General features: G+C 40.3%; 1 protein-coding gene across 5 annotated transcripts in view; it reads left to right on the top strand.

Moving 5' to 3' along the window:
* The window catches only part of Nbea (neurobeachin), a 494,560-nt gene that overhangs the window by 386,181 nt on the left and 94,833 nt on the right, over nt 1–13,546 (top strand). For all 5 annotated transcript variants that reach the window (XM_005344001.2, XM_026778835.1, XM_026778862.1 and 2 more), the window contains 2 exons: nt 12,783–12,900; nt 13,187–13,289. In XM_005344001.2, the coding sequence (XP_005344058.1) occupies nt 12,783–12,900; nt 13,187–13,289 (221 nt within the window). The remainder of the gene's footprint in view (nt 1–12,782; nt 12,901–13,186; nt 13,290–13,546) is intronic.

The raw sequence follows: 13,546 nt of genomic DNA, 5'->3' as shown, positions 1-13,546 counted from the left end.
CTTCAGCATCGATTTTCTGTTGTGCTACCCTTCAGTGCCTAGATCCTTGGGCATTTATCAGAGGTAAGGGATCTTATTTCACAGTGTATTAAAGTATCTTTTCCTCATCAGGTGAAGGGGCTCTCAGAGAGAGCCAGCTATAGATTCTCACAGGGTTATCAGTCCTTAGTAGAGAGACTAGTAATTCTTTTTTTTTTTTAAATAGGGAGGAAAATAGGCACCTTTCATGTACATTCAGTAAATTCTAAAATATTTTAAAACATAACTCTCAGTAATCCTAAAAATGGCATAAGCTCACACTGTAAATTAAAGTAAACAAGAGTGAAACAGAACACTGCAAAGAATAGAAAGGAATTGTTATCTAGTGATAACATCCCCGACCTGTCGTCTTTATTACTAAGAGAAATCAGTGTAACGCAGTGAGTGAGGAGTTAGGTAAAATTATGATGATGCCTAGGGGTCAGTTTGAGTATGTGTATCCTCACAGACTCCTGCAGTGCAAGAGGTAGACACATGGTAAGCTTGGTAGCCCCAGTCACAAGGGCCTGGTAAGAGCTGAGGGGTGCCAAGAACTGTGGGCTGGCGTGAGCTTGCAAACTAGCCTAGGTGGGTCCAGAAGAAGAGACCCTGTTTTCTGCATCCTCTGTGAGTTTGCTCCTTATGAGTAAACATGCACTAGTTTGGAATTTTTGTAACTTTGTGCTCCTTTTCTCTAAAAAAGAAAAAAGCCCCAGCTTCACTGCACACCACCATATACTCCATTAGGTACTTAGCTAACTTACTCTTAGGGCAAGATTGGAAACTTCTGGGTCACAGCACTTGTCCGTGTATTTTAGATTTTGGTAGATCCCCCCAGGGTTTCATGTGTGTAGTACCATTCGCCCTCCCCAGGAAGGCGAGCCACACTGGTTTTCTGCACAGCAAGCTCAGTGTTAGCAAGCCTGTGGTGTTTGTGAAGGAGTTGTATATCTGTGGGGGTCTTCCTGTTAATTCGAGGTGGAGTGTGTTTTATCGGCCAAGAGTAGTGTGTCCTGTAGTTTCTGTGGGTTGTTAGTTCAGGCCACCCTTTACTGGCCGAGTGTCCATAGGTAATTTATAAACAGTGTAGTGATCACCCACATACATAGTTCAGTGCTGTAGAGGTCACTATATTGTAATGTATAATACTTGTAGACATATACCTGTATCTTCCTTTCTCATACCAACTTTGTCATTTCTCTATGGAACGCTCACCTAAATTGCAGTAGCATCATTTCAATTCATTTAGAATGTATCCCCCTATCCAATAAGAATCATTCTGCTGTGACATAAAGGTCAATGATTTTTTTTTACCCCAAATTCTGGCACAACCTTAATGAAAATATCATTAGTTAAATGTACTAACACATGTGTACTTACTACACAGGATTCTGTGCCAGATGGGCCTCATTCTTCATAAATGAATTCATGATGTGGCTGTCTCTACTACGCATTTTGATTTATCTTCTAAAGCGGGCAGACATTCTGGAGAAGCATACATGGATGGGTGTGCCATGGAGCTGCACATGGGGAGCCCTTGCTGTGTGCTGCATGCTAGTCCATACAGAAGGAAGGTAGTCTACGGAAGAATGGGGTCTGAGTAAGACATAGAAATAACACTGTGTGGGAGGAAAACAATGCTATAGACAAAGCTTGTTCATATCAATGGAGATGCAACTTTAATTTGTTTTATTTTAGTTACTGGCAGTGGTTCTAAATGTGGATAGGGTCATTGTTTTTGTTATTGACACATTTCCTTTGCAGAGAAACCTGCCTTTAAGGGTAGTAGCTGAGTGATCGCGACAGCTAATGTCTACTTTCTCACAGTATTTATGCATTCCATAATCTAAGTCTAACGGGGGCAGAGCACACCACGTACCTCACCTCTGGGGTCACAAGTACCTGTAGCACCTCCAGTTTCTCAGTGACTTTACCAAGATGTACTCCCAGGTTGTTTACTTTACTGTCCCTGAGGTTCTGATGCGGATGACCTTTGAGTTCCCTCCTCAACAGGGCATGGAGTACCTCACTGTGCCACCCTGCCTGCTGGGACACCTGTGTTACTGGTTTAGCACCCACGGCACTCTCATGCTGTATGAGGAGAAACTGTTGGTGATCTGTCATCCTCCAAAGCCCAAGTTTTTATCTATAGCATGGCATCCAAATAAATAAAAAATAAAAAGTAGTCGACTGTGGTAATGTATGCGTGTAATTCCATCCCTTGGAAGCCTGGGGTATAAGTATCATGAGTTCAAGTCTCATTGGGGTTCCATAGAGATCTCCTGTCTCAGCAAAAGAATTATTTTAGCCAACCATTATGAGAAAGTGAAACTAAAGAACTCTCTGTAAATGATGCATGTTCCCTGTCTCCAGGGGTTGGTCTCAACTGCAGCTACTCTTGCCAGGAGAGGGGAGCCAGAGTAGCACTGGTGGTAAGAGACAGAATTCTCTTAGGAACCCCTTATATGTATTGTCAAGGCTTAGGAGTCAGGGTTTCTTGAGCAAATACATTTCACAAACTCTGAACTCAACGTTTATTAAAGCAGCTTTCATCTGCTAATTACTACTTCAAAAGACAATCATTCGTGTGTAATTGGTTCACAAGATTACCTTTGGGTGCATGCTGTGAAGAGAACTTGTGTATGGTGCTTTAAGATCATGCAGTAGAAATTATAAGTAGCCAAAGAGGTCAGCTAAAAAAATAGAACAGGTAAATGAGAAGTGAACTAGGCAAAGAGGAGGGAAAATGCTTCCAGGAGGGAGGATAATGTTTTCTGGCTATCATAGGAAGCAGCCTGGCATGTTGAAGACTGAAAACAAGCCAGTGTGGCCAGAGCCAGGAGGGCTAAGTGGCACCAGATGCACCCAGAGCCGGAGACAGGATGCATGAACTGAGACCCATCTCATCTGTCTTGGCTTCTGCTTTTCAGAACGCCAGCTGCTCTGTGGCTCCTGCTGACTGTCTTCTTGCTGCTTTTGGCTCCTTCCCCTTCTCCTGTGTGGGTGTTTGAATATCTCACATTCAGATTGTCAAGAGAGATTATCTGATTGGGTCAGACAGCCAACACTCATGATATTGTGACTCTGGTGGGCAGGGTTTTCACAGCCATCAGTCCAAAGTTTCCTGTTGAGATAACTGCCTTTATATAAACTGTCCATTCCAGTTCATTCTACTGTGGCTAGAATCATGGGTTTGCTGCTGTGTAAACCGAGTAAAAAGGAACTTCTGAAACTTAGAATGGATTACAGGCTGTGATCCAGCTAGTCCAACAATAGCTGTCTAACAATAGAAGGTTCAGTAGTTGTTCAGTCCATGAGGCTGGATGTCTCAACTGGTCTTCAGTATACATTAGAATCCTGAAGAAGTAGGCCGTAATACCAGTGAACAAATGGATTTTCCAGTGAGAGCAAGTAGGCAGAGAGCAAATGCTTTCTTTTTCTGTATCCTTTATATAGGCTACCATTAGAAGGTGTGACCCAGACTAAAGGTGATCTTCCCATTTCAAAAGAGCCAGATTAAAAGTGCGTCTTACCACTTCAAATGATCTAATTAAGAAAAATCCCTCACAGGTGTACCCAGCCACTTGGGCCTTATTTACTTCCAGATGTAGTCAAGGTGTCAACCAAGAATAGCCATCACAACTTCTTAAAAAGGAGTCCTGCCCAATGCAGTCCTAATAAACTTGGAATCAGTCTAGGGCCTTTGGATTCTCGCTTGTGTATTTGTTTGTTTTCACCATTGCAAGGCATCATACTCAGGCCCTGAGGGTATTAGTCAAGTCCTCTATCACTGCCCTAAATCCCCAACCCAGTTCTTTGTTTATTTAAGAATCTCCCTATGCAGCTCAGGCTAGCTTAGGAGTTACAGTCATCCTGTGAGTTCCTACTCTTGTCTCTCAAGCACTGAAATTATAACCACCATACCTAGCTCAAACCATTAATGACTGGTTTAAAATGAAAAAGGCCATATTTATGAAGAACCTTTGGGGGGGGCTGGAGAAATGTCGTAGCAGTTAAGATGATCATCTTTCAGATGATCCAGGTTTAATTTCCAGTATTTAAATAGTGGTTTACAAACATCCATAACTCCGTTCCAGGGTATCCAGTGCACTCTTTTGACTTCCACAGATACCCAGCACACATGATGCCCCAAAATGTTTGTAAACAAAACACCCATACGTAAAATAAAATAAATAAATCTGATAAAAATTGCTGAAAGTTACTTTTCTGAATTTGTACTATTAAATACAGATCATCCATGATGTTAAATAGTGTGTGTGTGTGTGTGTGTGTGTGTGTGTGTGTGTGTGTGTGTGTGTGTTGTGTGAGAACAGGGTGGCTCCTGTTCTCAGTATGACCAGTAAATAATGAGATACACTGAAAATTCCTGTCTTTGGCCAGCCAGAGTCACAGGTGTGCAAGACATACCAAGTAGCCAACAGTCATAGTGGTTTGCTTTGTTATGAAGGGGTGGGTGCAGGGTTCTGAAGAAGTAGTAGGGTCTCTGAGCTTCATCATTAATGGCAGTTGATGAGCAGAACACAACAGTGAGGGATTGGCAGGCAGAAGAAATATTATGTGCAGAGGCACTGGAGTGTGACAGAACATGGCACATGGGGACCTGAAAAGTATTCAGAATGGTTGACTTAGAAGCTGGGCAGAAGGCACAGGGTGGATAAATGTGGGAATTCACAGCACTGTTAGTAACTGTAACTGCCACGTTGTGTGTACTGTGTGCATCACAGCAGCACTGCTGGGTATTGATGAAGTGTTTGGTACAGTGTTTTTGATGTTTAAAGTTCTGTGGATCAGAGTTGTAAAGACATTGAGCTTCTATTTTGTGCAAGTTTCCTGCAAGTTCATATAAGCATATGCTAACCAGGAAGTAGATGCTTGAGTCTTTAATTTTAAAAATGTTAATATTTCCTACTCCATTAGACATTGTGTATTTAAATACGTCATAGCAAGACATTTTCATATGTGGAAGAGTTCTCTCATAGCATAATTAGATCCCCAGCAAAAGCAGTTCTCTTTTCTGTCAGCTTGGTAAGCATTGACCAATTTACCTTTAACAATAATTATACTAACATCTCATCTGGTACATTTTCAAAAGGCTAAATATCTTCACTGACAATTTATAGTATACAAATAGCAGTTTGACCACACTGTTTCAAAGAAAGCATGCTATCTCAGAACTGAAATTTGAAGAAAATGTGTCTAAAAGTAAAGGACTTATAAATGTAACCATTGAAATGTTGTCACAGCATAGAACATTGCAAGGGAAGTTAACATTACAGTTTCTACAGACTATTATCTTTTGTTGTTGTTGTTGTTTTGTTTTGTTTTGAAGACAGGGTTTCACTGTATATCCCTGGCTGTCCTAGAACTTGCATCATAGACCAGGCTGGCCTTGAACTCAGAGGTTTTCCTGCTTCTGCCTTCCCAATGCTGCAATCAAAGGCACGTGCCACCACACCCGGCTCGGACAAACTACTATCTTTACAGTAATGTTGAGTTCTTTTCTCTCCAGTCCCTGATCCTTTCAAAATTAACAGCAAAGAGAAAAATGTAAGATTTTAGAGTGTGTCAACTTTGAGGAAATTAGGAAACACAGTCAAAAGGCACAGTCTTTATATATGGGGACATTCACGATTACGACAAAAACATATCAGCTTCATCAACATCCCTCTCAGGCCACACTTTAGAGAGTGTGAAGTAGACTTGGAGGACTCCAGTTACAGCTCTGTTCATTTGTAAATTAAACTGCTAAATGTTTTACTCAACGAAGTGATCAAGGTGCCCTGTCTGGAGGCTTTGTAAGGATGCAGGTAATAAATAGATCAGTTTAAAAATACTTGCCACAATGTATGATACTGCAAAGAACTCTAATGACACTCTTTTGAATGAGTTCATAATTTTTTAAATTAATTATGACTTAAAGTTTGTGTATATTATTGGAGCAGCCTCCCTGTTTTCCTGTTAAAATCTCTTCTTCACTGTAGCCACAGAAATGATTTGTAAAGTGCTGATTTAAACATCTGGGACCCTTGTATAAAATCCTCAAGTGGCATGTCAGTGTTCTCAGAACAGTGCCCAAACTCCACAGGATTCCTCCAAATTCCACAAGATCTGACCTTGTGATCTTGCCCCCACCCACCCTTTACTATTCTAATCTTTACCTCTCCTTCTCACAATATGTGCCAGGACACTCCTGGGAGGAGTGCAGGGAGGGAAAACTAATCGGGATGCTTTGTGTGAAAGAAGAATCTATTTTCAATTTTTAAAAAGGAAAAAAAGATATATACTTGTAGCACAAATTCTATTTGGTCTTAATAATAAAAACTCAGAATCAGATATTGGGGTAAATGCTGAAAGATCAGAGAAGTAAAGGAACCGTTCTTACCTCTACGAAATCCTCAGACTGAAAAAGGTGTATCCTGTCCTCAGACTGAATGCCTTGAGCTCCTGCATCCTCCAGCCTTATATTCCTTTCTCCACCCAACCATATCCCTTCCTGTCTCTACCTCCCTAGTACTGGGATTAAAAGTGTGAGCCATCACCACCTGGCTCTGTTTCTCTTTTAGACTGGATCAATCTTCCATAGCCCAGCATGGCCTTGAACTCACAGAGATCTGACTGCCTCTGCCTCCAGAGTGCTGGGATTAAAGGTGTGTGCCATTATTGCCTGACCTCTATGGCAAACTAGTGGCTAACTCCACACTCTGATCCTCAGGCAAGCTTTATTTGTTATAACACAAACAAAATATCACCACATATACTGGCATATATATAATTTTTGTTGGATTCTTGGTAGAAAATATGCTTTAATAATTTATATTCCCAGTTGAATTTCATTATATATCAGTAACACAAAATTTGACTAAGGTATTTAGGCAACCATTAAAATAACATTGAATAAAAACAAAACAAAACAAAAAGATGTGTTGAAAATCATGTTCTCATGTATGCTAAAAAGCACCTAGTGATCTATCATCAAAATTAACTTGTAAGTGTCTTTAAGTTGACAATCCAAATAGATCCAATTTGTTTTGAAAATAAACAATTGGGGGCTGGAGAGGTGGCTCAGCGGTTAAGAGCATTGCCTGCTCTCCCAAAGGTTCTGAGTTCAATTCCCAGCAACCACATGGTGGCTCACAACCATCTGTAATGGGGTCTGGTGCCCTCTTCTGGCCTGCAGACATACACACAGACAGAATATTGTATACATAATAAATAAATAAATATTTTTTAAAAAGAAAATAAACAATTGGGAAAACATTTGACTTATAAAAGGATTTTCAAATTCACCATCAGTGCCCACTCCTCATCTCTCCATCACTGTCTTCCATGTCCTGTGTTTCAAAGTCCTTCACCCTCAACAGATCTTATATCAGGAAAGTTACCTCTTTGTATTTTTAGCAAGAGACTGGTTATGTAAAAATAAAATAGAAAGAACCCCAATCTCTTATTTCTTCTTGATTTTGGTGAGGAAATAGCATCACCAGGAGCAGGCATGAGAAGTTGGAAAGTGTGTCATACCAGCAGTGATTGGATAGGTAGCTCCTTCCTTCTCCATTTCTGCTTTTCTTCCAGGTGGGGAGTCTTTCCAGGTCAGCAGGCAGATGTGAAAAAAGTGTGTATATTGAGTGGGGAAGTGGGAGGAGGGGAGGAAGTGGAAATTTTGAATGGTATTATTTATAAAGCAATAAGAAAAGAAAAAAGTGTGTATATTCATGTGTGAACAGAAACCTGAGATTTCTTTAGACCTATTCTGTCTTGAATATATTTGCTACAATTCTGAGCCATTCGTAATTTACATGGAATTATAAAAGTAATTGGGACCTGTAACTTAATATTGAATTATAAACTCTTTAATTAAGCTGTTGGAACTGGAAATGTCTATAAAACATGACTACCTCATAAGCACTGACAAGGATACATCCAACCTCTGTGGCATTTAGTTGTTCTAAACAGCAGCTACTGCTTGACATATAACTTGCGTTTTCCATATCCCGAGAGAAAGTATATGTGCTGCTCATCCTAATGTATGTGTTAGGTGACCTGAGATCGTCAAGGCTATCACTAAACAAGAACTTTTAGTTTGCACAGTATTAGCTGTCTCTGAAGGAAAATACAAGACAAAACTGATTTGACAGCTCCATTCATGCTTCTGACAGTGCTGCCCATGCCTGATACAGATGAATGCACATCAGCCCTATTTTTCTTCAACATGATCACCTGATAATGTGTGTTAAGCATACATTTTGGGAAGGTGGTTTACAAGCTGGAGTTTCATCCTGCTTCCTGTGTGCTTCAACTCACAGGTGAATGAGGATGACCTTAGGGAACGCTAGCATAGTCTTTATTTTTGTATACCAGGCAATTGACTAAAAATAGTTAGTGGCCATTTTTAAAGATGACAAGATTCCATAAGATTTGGGATCAACTACTGAGTAAATTGGGAGCATGGGGACCATGGGAGAAGGTAGGAGAGGAGGGGAGAGTAAGGAAGGGGAGCAGAGAAAAATATATAGCTCAATAAAAAACAATTTTAAAAAAGAAAAAGACATGTTATTTTTGGTTCCAACAGTCAGTAATTAGGAGATGTTGTTGTTGTTGTTGTTGTTGTTGTTGGTGGTGGTGGTGGTGGTGGTGGTGGTGGTTCCCAAAATCAGTATCTGCCTACAAATACAGTATCTCTGATGAAATTTAAAAAAAAAAAAAAAGATTTGGGATCAAGATCCTTCACTGTTCATGTTTATGACCTATGGAATGTAATAAAATACATGTTTATTCAGCTTTCAGAAAATGAAACCAAATGAGGTAGTTAGTAGTTCTTGATTAGATTCTGTAATGTTTGCAGAACTAACTAGTTTGCAGAAGCAGGGAAACATAGCCAGAGGATACGGAAAAGCTGAGTTAAAAAAACAAAACCACAAACCTCAACTTTTGATAAAAATACTTGAATGTTGTCAAAGAATATCTTGAACTACAAGAAAAGCAAGTTAAAGCACTGCTATCGAAGATCCTAAAAGTTAGATAACATTATGTAACTAGTAAAGGTACAAATAAAACACAGACAGCTTTATTGTATCAGTTCATATTTCAGACCTGGGCTTGGCGCCCAGACTTTTATAGAAACATTATAGAAATCATTTAAAATCAATTGATCTTCCTTTACATTTCTGAAATGCACACCGATAGATTAAACTCCTCATCACATGCCCCAGTAATATCCCATCTGACCACTCCACCACGGCGTGCACAGCCTTCTATTTCCCCACACAATTCCCCAGTGTTGTCTAGTGTCTTACACTATGACCTTCCCACTGCCTTTGAGGAATCTTTTGAATTCATGCAGGGGAGAGAAACCACACAGCAGTTTACATGGCTGAAGTGCAGTATAAATAATTATAAATAAAACAAGAAGAGCAGCAAGGGAATGGCTAAGAAGAACTAAAGAAACTCTAAGAACTATAGGAATTTTGTATATAAGCAGAAGGAGTATCTTGGGCTGCCTTAGAAGCCTAGGATAAGGCCCTTCTGCCATGGTGTAGCTTCCTGAATGCCAACCACACAACAGTTCTGCTGGACCACTGTCCTCTAGCATTTTTTTTAAAATTTCTTTCCAAGGAGTTGGTAAAGCTGTCCTTGGTGTGTCCTCACCAGAGACGCTGCTCTAGAACTGCTGGGGTCAGAAGTCCCTAGGGACTCCTGTGCAGTGGGGGCAGTTGACTGTGTCTGGCACTGAGAGCAGGTACTACTGAAGGAGTGCAGCACAGGAAGCAAGCCCTTCTGTGGCTTCTGGTGCCTCTGATAGGCTTTGTCATCATGCAAGCCAGCAGAGGGAACAGATTTAAAGGCACAGATTTATTTTAATAGAGCAAGTAGTGAAGGATTAAGGTAGACTCAAGAGACTTGTAAATTCCTACTGACAGAACTTGTAAGTTCACATTGGATACCCACAGAATCAGGCCACCTTGTTTTCCCAGTTACCTACTTGACACAGCAGTTTCTGCAGACAGACATGCGTGTAAACATACCTGTGTCTGCATGTACACAATGTACACTCACACACACAATATAGCATACTGATTTTAACATGAGCGCCCAGCACAGGTTCACAAGAAATTACCATGCTTTACTCATTTGACTGAATTTCAATGGTCTTAATTATTTTTCTTGGTGAAATAACTATATGCAGATATTTTTCAACTATTTGTCTTAAGATATTTGTCACTTCACAAATGCAGAAGATGTTGGTAATCTTGTATTCTTTCAATTACTTTATTCTGAAAAAAAACATACTAGTGCATGAAATTCAGAACAGCAACTGATTATAGTTACCTGAGAATGTGTAAATATGAAGTGCAGTGAGTTACCATAGTAACCGTTTTGTAAAATGCATGGAAAGTTTTGCATTTAGAAGCGGAGAGGAGGGGGCTGGAGAGATGGCTCAGTGGTTAAGAGCATTGCCTGCTCTTCCAAAGGTCCTGAGTTCAATTCCCAGCAACCACATGGTGGCTCACAACCATCTGTAATGAGGTCTGGTGCCCTCTTCTGGCCTGCAGACATACACACAGACAGAATATTGTATACATAATAAATAAATAAATATTTAAAAAAAAAAAAGAAGCGGAGAGGAGTTGTCACGTGGTAAGAACAACTTCATAGAGCTGTCCCTCTATTCTATATTTGCTGGTCCTTAAACTAACCAGCAATGGGTATTATTGTCACCACTTTTCAGAAGACAAAAGGCAGATGCAGTCAGGTAATTTTTCTAAGACCGAAAGCTAGCAAATGGCAGAACTAAGATTTAGCAAGAGTCTGTCTGATTCTGAACGCCTCAGGACTTAAATACATGTAATAACCTCTGAAGACCTTCTGGCCTTAGGAAGACTCAAACTGAGTTAAGAACTGGAAACGAGGGCCTGGAGAGCTCTCAATCGTAAAGTACTGTCACACAAGCCCAAGGTCCTGACTTTGGCTCCTCATAGCAACCGCATGAGGAAGAAAAAAAAACAACTGGTCATGGTGGTATGTTGCCACAGTCATAATGCTAAATCAGTAGGAGACAGGAGGATCACCTTGCTGGTCAATCAGATTAGCTGAATTGATAAGCTCCAGATTCAGTGAGAAACCCTGCCTCAAAATGTAAGGTGGAGAGACTAAGAGATGGCTCAGCAGTTAAGAACACTGACCTCTCTTACAGAGGACTTGGGTTCAATTCGCAGCACCCACATGGTGGCTCACAACAGTCTATAACTCCAGCTTCAAGTGATTTGACTGCTTCTTCTGACACTGACAGGCACCAGGCATGCTATGGTGGTACACAAACTTATATGCAAGCAAATCTTCATACACACAAAATACTTTTGAAAAGAAAGAGAGAGAGAAAGAAGAGTAAGGTGAAGAGCAGTTGAGGATAACATTGATCTCTATGACCTTTACACATATGTGTATACCTATATATACTCAAGGGAACATGTGTGTACACACACACACACACACACACACACACACACACACACAAACTCACCAGAATTAGAAACACTTATTTTGCATTTGGGTTTTTTGTTTGTTTGTTTGGTTGGTTGGTTTTGGGTTTTTCTGTGTGTCTGTTTTTGGTTTTGTTTTGTTGTTTTTGTTTGTTTTTTAAGACAGTGTTTCTCTGTAAAACAGCCTTAGTTTTTTAAAAGATCTGTGAAAAAATTTCATAGCTTACTTTCAGAGCAACAGAAGCCTAATGTATATGAAACTTAAGAACTACTCTCTACTTTCAGCAATGTAAGTGCCGGTACAGATGCAAGGGAAAAGTTCAGATGTTAGCAGCACTAGTGCTTCAAACAGACTGTGCTTTGTATACGCCGCAAATGTAGCGCCATCAGCTGTGAACTGATTTGTGCTGTGGAGTTGGCAGTCTAGATACTGGGTTTCTGTGGGATGTTCTGCATGTTCCAACAGCCCAATGTGGGGCCAACCTGTGTACCTCCTTGGCGTTCCTCATGGTTCTCCCAAGCCGCTATGATGTCAGCTGTTACATCTCCGTTCATCTAAGAAGGGCAGGAGAAGGTCCTGTGACTCATCAGCATTTCTAAAGCATCCTCAGGTGCCATTAGCTCTGCTCTCATTAGCCAGCACTAGGTCACATGTCCTACCAGAGTTTCAAGGCAATTTGGGAAAACGGAATAATGTTATAGTTACCCTTGACATAGCTCAAGCCAAATTCCATTCTTATTCCAAATTCAGTCACTTAACTGTAAATAAAGTTGTATTGATACACAGTCTTTACCCTCAGTTATAGACCTTCAGTCTGCTACTGCTGACAGGTTACTAGGGAGAAATTGAACAGTTACAGCATATAGCATGTAGCATACAGACTTAAGAACATCTGCTATCTCACCTATTACTGGAAAAGTCTTGCTCAGACCAGTCAGGAAAAAGTAAATGCAGTGGTAACTGGCTTCCATGAAGTAAAAGAGAAAGTGAAAGAAAGGAATATTTGGTAGTAGCAACAGTGTGTGTCACAGACAGGATGATTTCTGTTTAAGCCACAGGGTCATTTTCAGTATATAATTATTCTTACTCTTTTGTTTCCTCTTGAGTCAGGAGAGTTTTGAAAGGTGGAAATTGTGATGATTGACAATACCATGATATATCATGAAAACAGAAGATTTTAGGATTTTATATGGCGCTCTATATAAATTGTTCTCCAAGTTTTAAGTTCTTTATTGGTTACTGTCCTTTTAACCCATTTCTCTTAGGTTCTTGCATACACTGAGGGACTTCATGGAAAATGGATGTTCAGTGAGATCCGAGCCGTGTTTTCAAGACGCTACCTTCTGCAGAACACAGCCTTGGAAGTGTTCATGGCAAACAGAAGTAAGTCTCTGAAGGAGCCTGAACAATGTGCTCACTTGATATTGCCCATTTGCATGTAAAGTAGTGTTTAATTGTTGTCTGCATTTCCTCTTGTGTGCTACCACCAAAGCAAAGTATGTCTGAAGATGTTCATTTTGGTGTCATGTGGACAAAGCTGTAGAGAAGACTCCTCTTCTGTGAAAACACTTTGCCATTTCAGATAAGCCACACTATTGGTTCAGTACTGTGTCCTCAGTGGGCAGCTCTCTTGTGGTTTGTTAAAGCACCTTCTTTTCTTCTACCGCAGCCTCTGTGATGTTTAATTTTCCTGACCAAGCAACAGTTAAAAAAGTTGTCTACAGCTTGCCTCGGGTTGGAGTGGGGACCAGCTATGGTTTGCCACAAGCCAGGTAATTATATCACGTTACACATTATCCATGGTTTGTTTATATATAGTAATTTCTAAGACCAAGGACCTTTCTTTCTCTGAAGGTTATTTATAGGGAAGGGGATGATGGAAACTGCTGCACTGAGAATTAGAGAATGGCTAGGGTAAACTTACTAAAACGTCCCCAATGTCTGCAGTCATTACAGTCATAGTTAACCTATAAGGAAGACTTTTTTTTGAAGAAGAAGAAGAGGAGGAGGAGGAGGACGAGGAGGAGGA

The sequence above is a fragment of the Microtus ochrogaster genome, chromosome 1 (assembly GCF_000317375.1).
Source record: "Microtus ochrogaster isolate Prairie Vole_2 chromosome 1, MicOch1.0, whole genome shotgun sequence".
Lineage (NCBI taxonomy): Eukaryota > Metazoa > Chordata > Mammalia > Rodentia > Cricetidae > Microtus > Microtus ochrogaster.
Note: the sequence above shows the minus strand (reverse complement) of the source record. Positions and strands in the feature narration are given on the sequence as shown.